Here is a 14,026-nt window from a genome sequence, read left to right on the forward strand (position 1 = left end):
TACGGTCATATAATGACCAATATGGGTAATTTTTCAAAAAAAAAAAAAAGATTTTTTGAAGGGTTGTTGTTCCAAAGTTGCTGTCAGCCATATTTCTCTCTAACTAAAGTGGAAATCAAGGTTGGGAACAAGGATTTTACATTTATTGAACAACTACAGACCTTGAATTCTTAGTACGATATCCTCAATTTAGTGTTTATGCATAATACATGTTATCAATGGTTTTTTTTAATAAATTCTTTATGCAAAAGTGTTTAAAAAAATGTTTCTTATCCATTTATGTGTGTATCTTTAGCGTATCTTAATGTATCTTCGATACGATACGATACCCTCCGATACGTATCTTAATTTTGGCCGATCGATACGGCGACCGATACCGATACTTTAATCCTTGGGTTTGGGTATACGAGTATAGAAGGGTACAATGGTCCTTTCAAATTAAGACTATGTTTACTAAAGGGATAATACAGTCTTTTGCTGTAGAAAAGTAACACCACACTCACACCGTCAATGTTAGGGGAGGGGATGTGAATCGTTCAAACCCTTGGACCTACCCGAAATTTCAACAAACTATAGGGGAGGAGGCATAATTTTCCAAAAAAAAGAAATTAAAAAAAGACATCCACATTACCGTCCTAGCTGATCAATGAAGGGGTTGAGAAGGCTTCAATGACTTGGACTCGGACTGGGACTCCGAATCTTGTAATTGTGCTTTTGGTAAGATACATCTTCGTTTGAACAGTATGGAATTCTTTAGTTCACGTATTTATATTGCTTGGCTTGTGTAGATAGGCTCCTTCAGAGGACTAGATGGTGGAGAGAACAAATATAGGGAGTTGGGTGAATCTTCACGTAAGTGAAGTGGGAGCCCCAATTCATGTTTTAACGGAATGAAAGTTGTTATCCTCCATCTCAAATATTTTGAAAGAGAGAGAGAGGAGAAAATCATCCGAACAAAAATGGAAGGTTACTAATTTCATTCCTTTTTGTAATTCCATTCCTCTTATAACACATAATTTATTTATTTTTTACTCTCCTCTCTCTCTCTCTCTCTCTCTCTCTCTCTCTCATGGGGTGCAAGAGACGAAGCTCAAGAATGATAGTATTCTCAAGAACATCTATCTCTTCAACAGCCCTCCTTCAATATATGAAGAACCCAATTTATCAAGTCCAGTGAGAATGGGAAGACACCAAGATTGCTATATCATGCTAGAGCACCCAAGCATTAGTAGATCTCATCTCAGGTGCTCAAACCCCCTATTGCAGAAGTTTTTTGTGATAGATTTATCATATGACACTTCTCTTTTCTTGCTTCTTTTGCACTTCCAAAATATCTATTACGAATTTTGTCAAAAAGATCCAGAGTTTGATGTGTTGTGTTTTTTATTTTGTTCTTGTTCTTGCTGGGTAGCACATGGGATATTTATAGATTGTGTACAAGAAGAAGAAAAGGGAGGGCTAGAGAGGAACTCTTAAAGGAATTATAAAAGAGGATTGAAATCAATTAGCTTCCATTTTTGTTGGGATCATTTTCCCTTTTCATTCATTTATTAATTTTCAGAATATTTGAAAAGGAGGATAACAACAACTTCCCATTTAGCCAAGACATTCATAGGTGTCGATGTGTGAGTGTATGTGAATTGAACCTCCCACTTCATTATTATTATTATTATTATTATTATTATTATTATTATCATTATTATTATTATTATTATTATTATTATTATTATTATTATTATTATTATTATTATTATTATTATTATTATTATTATTATTATTATCAAGGATTAAAATATCGGTATCGGTCGTTGTATCGGTCGATCAAAATTAAGATACGTATCGAAGCGTATCGTATCGTGCCGGAGATATACTAAGATACGCTAAAGATACGCACATAAATGGATATGAAACACCTTTTTAAACACTTTTGCATAAAAAATTGTTAAAAAAAGCTATTGATAACATGTATTATGCATAAATACTAAATTGAGAGTATCGCACTAAGAATTCAAAGTTTGTAGTTGTCCCATAAATGTAAAATCCTTGTTCCCAACTTTGATTTCCACTTTAGTTAGAAAGAAATATGGCTGGCAGCAAATTTGGAATAAAAACCCCTCAAAAAATTGTGTTTTCTGAAAAATATCTATCTTGGCCATTATATGACCATAGCGCATTGTATCGGTACATATCGATATTCACCAATACGTACCGATACTCACCGATACGTACTGATCGATACATACCGATACTCACCGATATGTACTGATCGATACATACCGATATTCACCGATACGTATTGATACTCATCGATACGTACCGATCAATACATACAAATACTCACTGATACTTACTGATACGTACCAAAACGTATATTTCACCTTGATTTTATATTTTTCATAGAGTATCAATACGTATCGATAGTGTATTGGTGCATATCGATATGTATCGTAGGATATATATCGATACGAAAGGATTTTAAAAATTTCATATATCGTATCGGTGTGTGTCGTATCGGTTGATTAAATTTAAGATACGTATCGAAGGGTATCGTATCGGTATCGGAGATACTTTAAACCATGATTATTATTATTATTATTATTATTATTATTTTTTGACAAAATAAAATTGGGACTAAAATCCTCTGTAGTGAGTAGGCAATGACAATCCAATGGTTGAGAGAGCCCGACGTGCACCCCAACCGATGGATGCTCACTGTGGCCATATGTTGGGGGTAAGAGAGGAGAGGGGAGAATGGGAGATCATAGAGACAGAAAGAACCCCAGGGAGGGGATGGAAAGAGAAAGAGGGTTGGAGCATGGGGAGATTATGATGAAGAGAGTTGAGGCTTTTGGTAGAACAAAAGAGTGAGTTGAGGCTTTTGGTAAAAGATAGGGGAAGAGTTTGAAAAAATCCTCCAACATGTCTAAAAGATAGGAACCAAAGTGATCGTGAACAGAGACATTGTAACCTTATTTTGATTGTCTTGCTTTATTCTCAAAGTTATTTAAGTAAGGGCCAAGTAGGGATTTCAAAATAATTTGATAATGATTTATTATTGTCATTTTCTAAGAAACTTTTATTGTCTTGCATGTTTTTCCGAATACACATGTGAAATGAGAGTTTTTATCTTCATTGAAAGAAAAAGCATGATAAAACTATTTTTATTAGTAGAACAACTGTTAAGCTAGAAGGGTAAAAATATAAAGTCCTGCAATGGGGGAATCAAAAGAGAGGAAAGTAAAATTTTTAGACTTAAAGAAAAAAAAAAAAAAAAAAAAGGAGAGAAAGAAGCTTTTGTAATCATTACCCCATGTGACTATATTGTTAACTCCATATCATTTCATATTTGGTTATTAAATTACTTTGCATCAAAATCAATTTGGTTAAAAAAAAAAAAAGTAGAAAGTACTGTAAAATGTATCATTAGTAAATATAAAAGGAAATTTAAGTAGTTTTTAAAATCACATAGGATAATGATCAAAATAAATTATTTTTTTAAGTTTAAAAATTTTCACTTTCCTTCCCTTTAATTTTCCTTGTGACCCAAATGTAGCCAAAATTAAATTGGGAGCGAGAAAGATCATGGAAAGATGGATAGAGATTGAACAAGGAAAAAACTTGAAATCAATATAGGATCCATCTCCATCAATTCCAAGTTGAATTGGCCATGATTGATTTTGAGTGAGATCAATCAATTATGCAGATATCATGGAGAGAGAGAGAGAGAGAGAGAGAGAGAGAGAGAGAGAGAGAGAGAGAGAGAGAGAGTACCCTCAATGGTCGGAGAACCTTTTCTCATAATGTAATGTGCTAATTAAAGGGAAGAAGAACGTAATTTGGTCGTGTGGCCTTTGTGCTGGATGAGGGGCCATGTAGGGGCATCAATGGTGATGTGTATTTTATATTTCACAAGAGTGGAGTCATCATTTCACCCCCTCTATGTCCGGGTATAGGAGCCACACAATCAGGCAATTTTCTTTTCCCCTTAAAGATTGTACAAAGCTTTGACCAAGCCCAAACCTGATGAGATATTGTGTCTCAATTTAGCATTCTAGGCACCCCCCCCCCCTTTTTTTGGTAGAACAAGGCCAAAATATTTATGTTGAACAAGACACATAATAGCATTCTCAATATATTGCTTGAAAATCCTACAGATTTTAAGTTTCATTTGGTTGGATGAAAAAAATAGTAATATAGTTTTTTTCTTTACCGCTAAAAGATCCAAATTTATTACAATGGGAAAAACAAAGACCAGGTCTGGACAAAAGTAGACCACCACCACGGATAAAGGATTCCACCTTGAGCATTGCCACTAGCAGGGATTTTAATCCACCCGATGAATCTAGGCCTAAACATAAATTCTATAGCTAACTCCTCCGAAATGTGATTCGGAAAATCAAGCAATAGAACTTATCTATTACTATAACATAAAACAAGCTAACTCGTCTCTTACACACAGTTTGAGGAACTAGATCAGAGCCGCCTGAATCGGTTGGATCAGATTGGCATCAGCCATGTGATCCTAATTCTTGGGTAAAAATCGATTTCTTAATGACAATCAGGGGCATTTCTATCAATGCTCTCATGTGTCTATCTCTTTCTTCCCCTATGAAATGATATTGCCACCCTCTATTAGGGGAGAAGAGAGATAGACTAAAGGAGACGCTAGTGTAAGTCACAATCTTGAACACTTTTCCTTTTAAATCATTATTTCTTTTTTATTTTTTATTTTATTTTTATCAAGAGAAAAATTTGCAGAGCGGGAGTGAGACCTCCTGACACATCAGCAGAAAAAAAGAGAATATGAAGGGAGGAGGTCAATAAGACCAAAGCATAAAAATACGATTCAGATCCCGAATGCAAGAAGGGTATCGGCAACCGAGTTAGCCTATCTATAAATATGCTTGAATGACATTGACAAAAGTTCGATTCTGACAGATTGGCTGAATATGCCATGGAGTTGAGATTGCTTGGCTCGTGATAGAGTTGATAACAAGAAGACAATCTCTTTAATTCTCATGTGAGCGAACCCTTTTGAAATTGTAAGGACAAATGCTTGACGAATTGCAAGGGCTTCAGCGTTGCAGCCCACATATTCAGCAAAACCAACAATAAATCAACCTGAAGCATCACGAAAGACCCCATCAATACCTGCAGGACCGGGATACCCAATTACAGAGGCATTCACATTATATAGGAAATTAACAATGCCACCCCCTAGAGAGACACCCCCTTCATTATTCCATATTACGTTTACATCTCTTACCGTCAGTATTTGTTAAGTGAGGATTTGAAATGATAGTTTTACCCTTTTGACTAAAGCACATGACCCAAAATCCTATCCTTGTGGCCTCCAATCACTGTCCTTGTGAGTGTCGTGTAAATGGCTGTCGCCCTTCAATTGTGGTATTGGTTCTAGTTGGCAATGATCTCTCCAATGTCAATGTGGGCCCCTTTGACATATCTGCTGATCCTCACCTTCTCCCTCTTCTTCTTCCTCTGTTTCTTTCTTTTACCCCTTCTTCTATGGGTTCTCTCTTTGCGCTCGATTTTGTTGCAGACATGGAAGAGATCGATTTTATTCCTCTCTCTCTCTCTCTCTCTCTCTCTCTCTCTCTCTCTCTCTCTCTCTCTCTCTCTCTCTCTCTCTCTCTCTTTGTGTGTGTATGGGCCCTGTAAATTGATCATTCCTTCCGCAGATCCACTAGCCTAGATTTAGCGCATCCGATTGCAATCCCCCATGGCCAGCAACCCCCTTGCCCCTACCTGCTTTTTGTGATCTTGGGCAGACCAGCCCGCCCTGTTCGATGGAGCTCAGTTGTAATGGGGTTAAGGGGTTAAGAGAGGGTATGTTAGGCACTTCACTTTTTCTAAGGGTATTTTAATATTTAAAAAAAATATATCAGCTGATGTTAGCTTTTAAGGTATATTCCGTAACAGAAACTGATGATAGGGCTTGTGAGCATAGTTTAGAATAATAAAGGGGGTGTCTCTCTAATAATGGCATTCTTTAGAGGGTGATGCTATCAATTTTCCCTAATTTTAATGTGCTCAAAAAGAGTACGAGGCCATACAAAGGAACATTGTCCAAAGTATTCATGTCCGAAATGTCTAGCCACATAAGCCACCTAACGAACTAATCGAAATGAGTTGCAAGAAGAGGCATCATTGAATGCCAACTATACCTGCCAGATAGTAGTAGAAAATAATGCTTGACCCCAATTGCGTTGGACAGCAGGAAGAGGGCCCATTGTAGTGAGGATTTTAGTAATCCAATCAAAGAATGTTAGAGATGGGTGTAATATGTCAACATGATATCCAAGGATCCTCCGTATCGAAGATGCACATTAGTACTGCATGAAGAGATGATCAGTTGTAATTTGTAAATTGCAAAAAGGGTAAAGAGTAATAATATTGAAACCCTAGCCAGCCAAAAGACCTGATGTGGAACTCTATCCAAAAGAAGTTTTCAAATAAAATGTTTGGCTTTAGGAGCCACTATTAAATGCCAAACTTTTGGCAAATTGGATTGATGTGAATTGTATCAGCCTAAGGGAGAGACGATCGGCAAAAGACACGTAAAAAAATCCATTAGAAGTAGGTTGCCATATATACTTACATTCCAAATCAAATAGAGGAATAGGAATTGAGAGAACTTCAAAATATAGTGATCCATGGATCATTCCAAGGATTGACATAGCGACCATAACCAATGTGGATAAATAACCCTTGAAAATGAAAATCTCTTGTACAGCAAATAGACTTCCAACCCCAAGACAAATTAGGAGGCATGATGCATGAAGGAAGTCAGATTTATGAAATATCTATTCTTTATCAATTTATCCCAAAATGAGGGAGCAGGGTGAAGTAATTCCCAAGGTTTCTTGGCAAGTAAAGCTTTATTCATATGAGACGATATCTTCAGATTGAATCTGCCCCACTTTTTAGGTTGCAAAGTAAACCCTTTTAAATTATTAAATAAATCTCGAACAACACTAGGTATTATCCCTGATCCAATTATATAAGTAAGATGAACATGTACATTATTATATTAATATTAAAAAGGGAGAAAGAACGATACCTTACTGACGTAGACATGTCAGCTCATGGACCAATGGTAGGACACGCAAGAACATCTTCATTATATTATGAATGAGATAGCATGGTCTTTTCGTGCCTTGATGAAACGAGAATAGAGTTATTTTCTGTATACCTATTAAAAAGGGAGAAAGGAATACTAACCATCACTCCCATGCACTTAGAAATAACTGAATTATTCTTCGTTTTTTGACCAATTAGTTGGTTCTTTTTTCTTTTTCCTTTTCTCCTTGAGGGAATCATCCCCTCACCACCATCATCATTATGAGTCATTAAATAATAGAGGTTTCTGAATTTATTTGGGAAATTGAGACTGTGGCTTAACTACACAGAATATTTCTCCTTCCTATTTCATGCCGTTTTTGTGTGTTTTCCTTATCTCAGTTGACTCTAGAACCTGCCTCTGTTGTAATTCTATAAAGCTATGTTTGGTAGCCAAAAGAAGAAAAGAAAAAAAAAAGTATTTCTTGGGTTAAGAATTTCTCTTTGCATTTGGTATGTCTTCACCCAAGAGAAGATTCAATTTTTTATATTCAAAATTCCTCTTGGGAATTGTAAAGTTTTCTTTTCCTCTCAAAAGAAAAACCTTGCAAAAAACACAAGAAACACATGAGAAAATGTGAAAAAAATAATAAGACAAAAATGAATGATTATACAATGATTTCTTATGTGTCTATCTCTCTCCTAAAGGGTAATTTGGACATTTAAAATGAAAAGGGGAGAAGGGAGGTAAAAGTTTAAATTTAGGCTGTGTTTGGTAACCAAGAGAAGAAAAGAAAAGAAAAGAAAAAAGTACACTTTTTGTACGTTTTTCGTTAGGTTAAGAATTTTTCTTTACACATGATATGTCTTCATCCAAAAGAAGATAGATTCTCCTTTTTAAATTCAAAATTTCTCTTGGGAATTGTGAAATTTTTTTTTGTTCTCCCAAAAATTTTCTTGCCAAAAACACAAGAAACAGAATAAAATATGAAAACATAATAAGACAAAAAATGAATGATTATACAATGATTTCCTGTGTCTATCTCTCTCTTAAAATTCAAAATCTTTTGAATTTTTTTCTTTTCTTTTCTTTTCTTCTCTTGCTAACCAAACATACATATTCTTTTTATTTTCTCACCATTTCTTCTCTTTTTTTTTTTTTTTTTTTTTTTCTTTTCTTTTCTAGATCCTTGTTTTTTTCTTTTCTTCTCTTTGGTAGCCAAAATTCAAAATTTTTTGAATTTTTTTCTTTTCTTTTCTTTTCTTCTCTTGGTTACCAAACATACACTCTTGTTATTTTCTCACCATTTCATTTATTTTCTTCTTTTTTCTTTTCTAGATTCTTTTTTCTTTTCTTTTCTTTTCTTTTCTTCTCTTGGCTACCAAACATAGCCTAAGTGCACTCTCTCTCTCTCTCTCTAATAGAAAATCATCTTATCAGAGATGGGTTTATCTTTGTTGAGTCCGGATCAGGTACTCGTACGAGAATAGTGTTTGATCCACACTTAGTCTCCATTTAATCTCTCTCTTATTTCAATTGATTTTTATCTTGAGTGGACTTCAAGTGAATCAAACACCGTATGAAAATCATTCTCGCACAAGTACTTGATCCAGACTCATCTTTGTTTGCCTCCCAAACGATTGTAGGTTCTGAGATCTTTCTGTACCAAAGGCCAATGTATTAGTTCTGAGAATTATTACCTGCAGTGAAAAAGCCCTTTTCGAAGGTCCCAGCAGGTTCAGAGATAATGGTCTGGTCTCCAGAAATAGAATCACCAATAGAGATGGTGCTAGCTCCATTTGAAAGATGGGTTTTGAGAGAGAAGCAAAGAATCAGAACAGAGAGGAAGAACTGTGAACTTCCATAGATACCCATTTGTTCTGTGCAAAACCATAGACAGACAAGACAATCATCTTAATGAGAAGAATGATACCTGAATCTTGCCAAGCATAGTACTGACGAATGACATGGGAATCGTCATCTGCACTGGTCTGTGGTCTCCCACCCCTGTGAGGCTTCTTTTGTCTGTTCTGCCCACCCGAACAGTTTCTTAATAGTATTTTCGTTTAAACATTTGAACAAGTCAGAGGAGCGACAAAGCTTCGAAAACATCTTGAAGCACACCTCCGAATCTAATAACAATAAAATAATTTAAAGGGTCGGAAGGACTTGTGAGTAAAAAATTGTCCACTTGCAGGGTTGAGTTTTTGCGTACTCCTTCTTATTCAAGTTTAGCATCTGCAAGACTGCAATCGTTTCTTTTGTTTTCTGTGTGATTATTAACATGTCTGTAATGTGAGATGTCTATGCCTCGTAATGGTTTGCTGATTTCAATTTGGTTTTATGTACATGTATTGGTCAAACTAAAGTCGACCATCACGGTAATATTTGGTTCCAGGATTTTTTATTGGGTTTTCATATGGTTGCTTATTTGTTCATTAAAAGGGGTTTCTCTACATCCATAGAGAATGGGATTTGGCTCCGCTCCTTAGAGTTTATCCTCAGGTCGATTCATAGCTATCTAGACGAGTGTCACATGATAAGGCGATATTCAACGGTTTGAGAAAGGCATGGAAAACGATGTATTAAAAAAGACTCAGAGAACGAGGCACCAGGAACCGTTGGATCATCGCCTCGCCACATGTTGTTCGCCCAGGTAACTATGGACAAGACTTGGGTGATAGACGCTAAGCAGAGGAGCTGAATCCGAGTGAATGGAAATGGGTGTTTTAAATGTACAAATGGGATATCATGAGGGTATTTAGAGAAGGTACTAAAACTCTATAGGGGTTTGTGAACCTTAGGATAAAGGGGTGAATTTCACCACACTGTGACGTGGAGGAAAACTTTATCAAAAAATAATATAAGAACAACGTCTGTTTTTTTCACTTGACCACATTAAGTAATCATAAAACCTTAGCCCCAGGCAAGTTGCTTTATTTTATTTATTGGTACAGTCCTAGTTGATTCCCAATCTACCTTTTTGTGTGAATAACGACTTGGAAGTCACAGTTCCAATGGTATCGTCCCTGACCTGGTACTTAGATTTTCATGGCTGCATAGGCATGACATGGGATTGTTTGAGCATGGGGAGAATCTTCATTATTTATTTATTTATTTATTTTTTAAATTTATCATTAATTGTTCTTTCTTAATCCCATCACTTTACGGAAAACAAACTATAAAGGCATGATTCATGAGATTATTTGAGGTGGAGTATGGACAACTTCTTCATCATCCCCACCACCACCATCATCATTATTATTATCAAAGACTCATTAAAAAATAGAGATTTCCAAATTTATTTGGGAAATTGAGACTGGTTTAACTACACATAATATTTCTCCTTCCTATTTCACGCCCTTTTTTTGTGTTTTCCTTATCCCAGAACCTACCTCTGCTCTAATTCTATTAGTGCAGGCTGGGCTCTCTCTCTCTTTCTTCTGGGTAATAGAAAATCATCGTTCATTGATCTTATTTTGCTTTGTCTATGGCAGCCAATAAGATGACCACCTACGGAAGAGCCTCTTCTTCCTCCCGTCCTTGGAAGTATGATGTTTTCTTGAGTTTTTGTGGTCAGGACAATCGCAAGGACTTCACTGATTTCCTATTTAACGAGTTGGTCCGGGATGGGATTCACACCTTTAGAGACAGCGAAGGGCTAACAAAAGGAGAGAATATCCCTTCAGAACTGATGGAAGCCATTGAAGGCTCTAGGATTGCCATTATCATCTTCTCCAAGAATTATGCTTTTTCCAGCTGGTGCCTTACTGAGCTGGTGAGGATCCTCCAATGCAAAAAAGATGGCCGAATAGAAAAGGTTATGCCTGTTTTCTACAAGATGGATCCATCAGATGTCAGGTATCAACATAACACTTATGGGGAGGCATTTAAGAGACATGAAAAGTGTTTCAAGAAGGAGATGGGGAGGGTCAAGATGTGGAGGACTGCTCTCACAGAAGCTGCGAATTTGTCAGGTTGGGATCAAAGAAATGTTGCAGATGGGTAAGTCTTTAATAAGTGACCGTTTATTTTAATCGTTTTAGAAGCATGGTCAAGTTTTCTTCATGCTCCCTTATAGCTACACCTTATTGATTTAATGACTAAAGTTTTATGTGCTTTTTTTTATTTCTTTTGTTTGTATCAAAATGACTAGGCATGAGGCAGAGCTTATAAAGAAAATTGTGGATGAAGTGTTGACAATAGTGAACCAGATGTGCTTGTATGTTGCAGAACATCCAATTGGGTTAAAATCCCACATTGAGCACATCGGTCGTTTGCTAAATGATGGTGGATTGGATGTTGTTCGCATCATAGGGATATACGGTTCTGGTGGAATAGGCAAGACAACTATAGCGAAAGCCCTTTTTAATGACATGTTTAAAAATTTTGAAGGTAGCAGCTTTCTTGCTAATGTTAGAGAGGTTTCATGTCAACGTAACGGAGTAGCTCTCTTACAACAACAGCTTCTCTCTGATGTCTTAAAGAGAAAGTTCGAAGACATAAACAATGAGGACCAAGGAATCATTATTATCAAAGAGCGTTTGTATTGTAAAAGAGTTCTTATTGTTCTTGATGATGTGAATAAAATGGAACAATTTTGTAAATTGGTTGCAAGGCATGGTTGGCTTTGTCCGGGAAGTCGAATCATCCTAACAACTAGAGATGAACATTTGCTAAATATGCTGGAGGTGGATGAAAAATATATCGTCAAGACAATGAATCAATATGAATCCCTCCAACTTTTCAGCCGCCATGCCTTTCAACAAAATCATCCATTAGAAGGCTATGAGAAACTCTCAAATGAAGTAATACAATATGCAGGGGGGCTTCCGTTGGCTCTTAAGGTTTTGGGTTCTCTTCTATGCAAAAGAATTCAAGTTGAGTGGGAAAATGAATTGAAGAAATTAAGAAAGATACCCAATGATCAGATTTTAGAAAAACTTGAAATAAGCTATAATGCATTAGATGATTTTGACCGTACCATCTTCCTTGATATAACATGTTTTTTCATTGGAAAGTACAAAGACATTGCAATTACAGCTCTAGATGCTTGTGGTTTGAGCGGAGAAGCTGGAATTAAACTTCTCACAGAAAGGTCTTTGATTACAATTGATCAATATAACATCCTATGTATGCATGATCTAATTCGTGACATGGGAAGGGAAATTGTTCGCAAACAGTCTCCTAGGAAGCCTGGAGGACGTAGTAGATTGTGGGACAATGACAATGCTATTGATGTATTGATGAACCTCACTGTAAGTATTAATGACATAAATTAAGCTATATCACAATATATATGATGATTATTAGCAAATAGATATAAACATTATCAATGCTTTCTTTGTCCTTTATAGCATTTTCCTCTTTCTAATTTCTCTCTTTCATCAGGGAACTGATGCTGTTGAAGGCTTTCAATTAAATTTGTGGGAATATAGAGGGGAAAACCGGTTGACCACTGTAGGATTTTCTAAAATGCCTAATCTAAGATTACTCGATGTTGATCATAAGGAATGGGACACCCCCAAAATAGCAGTGGAATCTTCTCATCAGGAGTGTTTCAAAAACCTAGTTTGGGTTAGATGGAAAGCATTCCCTTCTGAATATATTCCTAATGATTTTGATATAGGGAACCTTGTTATTCTTGACATGCCATATAGCAAACTTAAAGAAGTTTGGAAGGGAACCAAGGTACATCATAATTTTGTTGAGTTTTCTTATGTGTCTTTTTTTTTTAATTTTTTTGCAAACTAATTTTTCCTCTTTCTTCTAGTATCTCACAAAGCTGAAGGAACTAAATCTTAGTTATTCGACACACCTGACCCATACACCGGACTTCTCTGGGCTCCCAAATCTTGAGAAATTGATTCTCATTGGTTGTAAAAGCTTGGTTGAAGTCCATGAAAGCATTGATCGACTCAAGAAACTTGTAAGGTTGGATCTAAGTAGTTGCCGTCGTCTCAAGAATCTTCCAATTCGTAGTATTATCAAATTGGCATCTCTTGAAACACTTAATATTTCTTACGGCCAAGCATTTAAACATTTGTCGAAGCAAATGGGGAACTTGAATTCATCAAATTTTTTATGCTCCTTAAAGGAAGTACTTCTGGAAGGTTGCAACCTAACAGATGATGATATACCTGATGAGTTTTGGATGTTATACTCTTTGGTGTCATTGAATCTAAAGTGGAACTCTTTCGAGAGCCTTCCTCCATCTAGCATTGGCCAGCTTTCAAAACTTGAGACTCTGGATATGACACATTGTGAGAGACTCAAATCACTTCCAATCCTTCCATCAAGTTTGCGTTCTCTCTATGCATCAAATTGCTACGAGTTGGAAAGGTTACCAAATTTTTCAAACTTGAAGCACCTAATTATGCTTCATCTTTCATGGTGTGAAAAGCTGATTGAAATTGAGGGCTTGGAGGGTTTGATATCTGTAGAGAGTATAAAATTAGATAAGTGTACCAAATTGAAAGGTTTTGCTGGGAAGAGAATCCTTCAGGTATGTTTTTTTTTTCTCCTTTCTCTCTCTAAAATTAGGGTTCTCCTTTTTTATGAATAACATGATTAGTTGGTTACATGGACAGGACATATCTAAAGACTTTGGCAGCAATGGTAACATAGTCTGTGACATCCTTTTGGCTGGGAATGAAGTTCCAGATGAGTGGTTTGGGTTTCAAAGTGAGGCATTGTCTTCAGATTCAATTTCTTGTGAGGTTCCTCAACAACTTCCTAACAAGGAGATTCAAGGGTTGATCATATGTTCTAGTTGTAGGGAGCTTGGAAATTGTTCTTACTACTCTCGTGGCTCAATAGTTATGTGGGGAGGAAAGGTTGTAGTTCATAATAAATCAAAGAACTTTACATGGAGCCGCACCTTTGGTATTCAACTTTCAGTGAAAGAAAGTGTTACTTGGGTGATCAAGATACCCAAATGTGTTG

General features: G+C 36.2%; 1 protein-coding gene across 1 annotated transcript; it reads left to right on the forward strand.

Annotated features, from left to right (window-relative positions):
• Positions 1 to 10,586: 10,586 nt before the first annotated feature.
• On the forward strand, positions 10,587 to 13,685 carry LOC122069129 (disease resistance protein RUN1-like). The gene is made up of 4 exons (XM_042633060.1): positions 10,587 to 11,086; positions 11,238 to 12,339; positions 12,473 to 12,772; positions 12,855 to 13,685. Exons 1-4 carry the CDS (start codon positions 10,587 to 10,589, stop codon positions 13,644 to 13,646), a joined length of 2,694 nt encoding a protein of 897 aa, XP_042488994.1. The 3' UTR covers positions 13,647 to 13,685.
• Positions 13,686 to 14,026: the final 341 nt, after the last annotated feature.

Source organism: Macadamia integrifolia, unplaced genomic scaffold, assembly GCF_013358625.1.
Source record: "Macadamia integrifolia cultivar HAES 741 unplaced genomic scaffold, SCU_Mint_v3 scaffold537, whole genome shotgun sequence".
In the NCBI taxonomy this organism is placed as follows: domain Eukaryota; kingdom Viridiplantae; phylum Streptophyta; class Magnoliopsida; order Proteales; family Proteaceae; genus Macadamia; species Macadamia integrifolia.

Coding starts and splice junctions, on each gene's coding strand:
- LOC122069129 (XM_042633060.1), top strand. CDS start 10,587: ATGACCACCTACGGAAGAGCCTCTTCTTCCTCCCGTCCTTGGAAGTAT. Junction 11,087..11,237: donor CAAAGAAATGTTGCAGATGG/GTAAGTCTTTAA, acceptor CAAAATGACTAG/GCATGAGGCAGAGCTTATAA. Junction 12,340..12,472: donor ATGTATTGATGAACCTCACT/GTAAGTATTAAT, acceptor CTCTTTCATCAG/GGAACTGATGCTGTTGAAGG.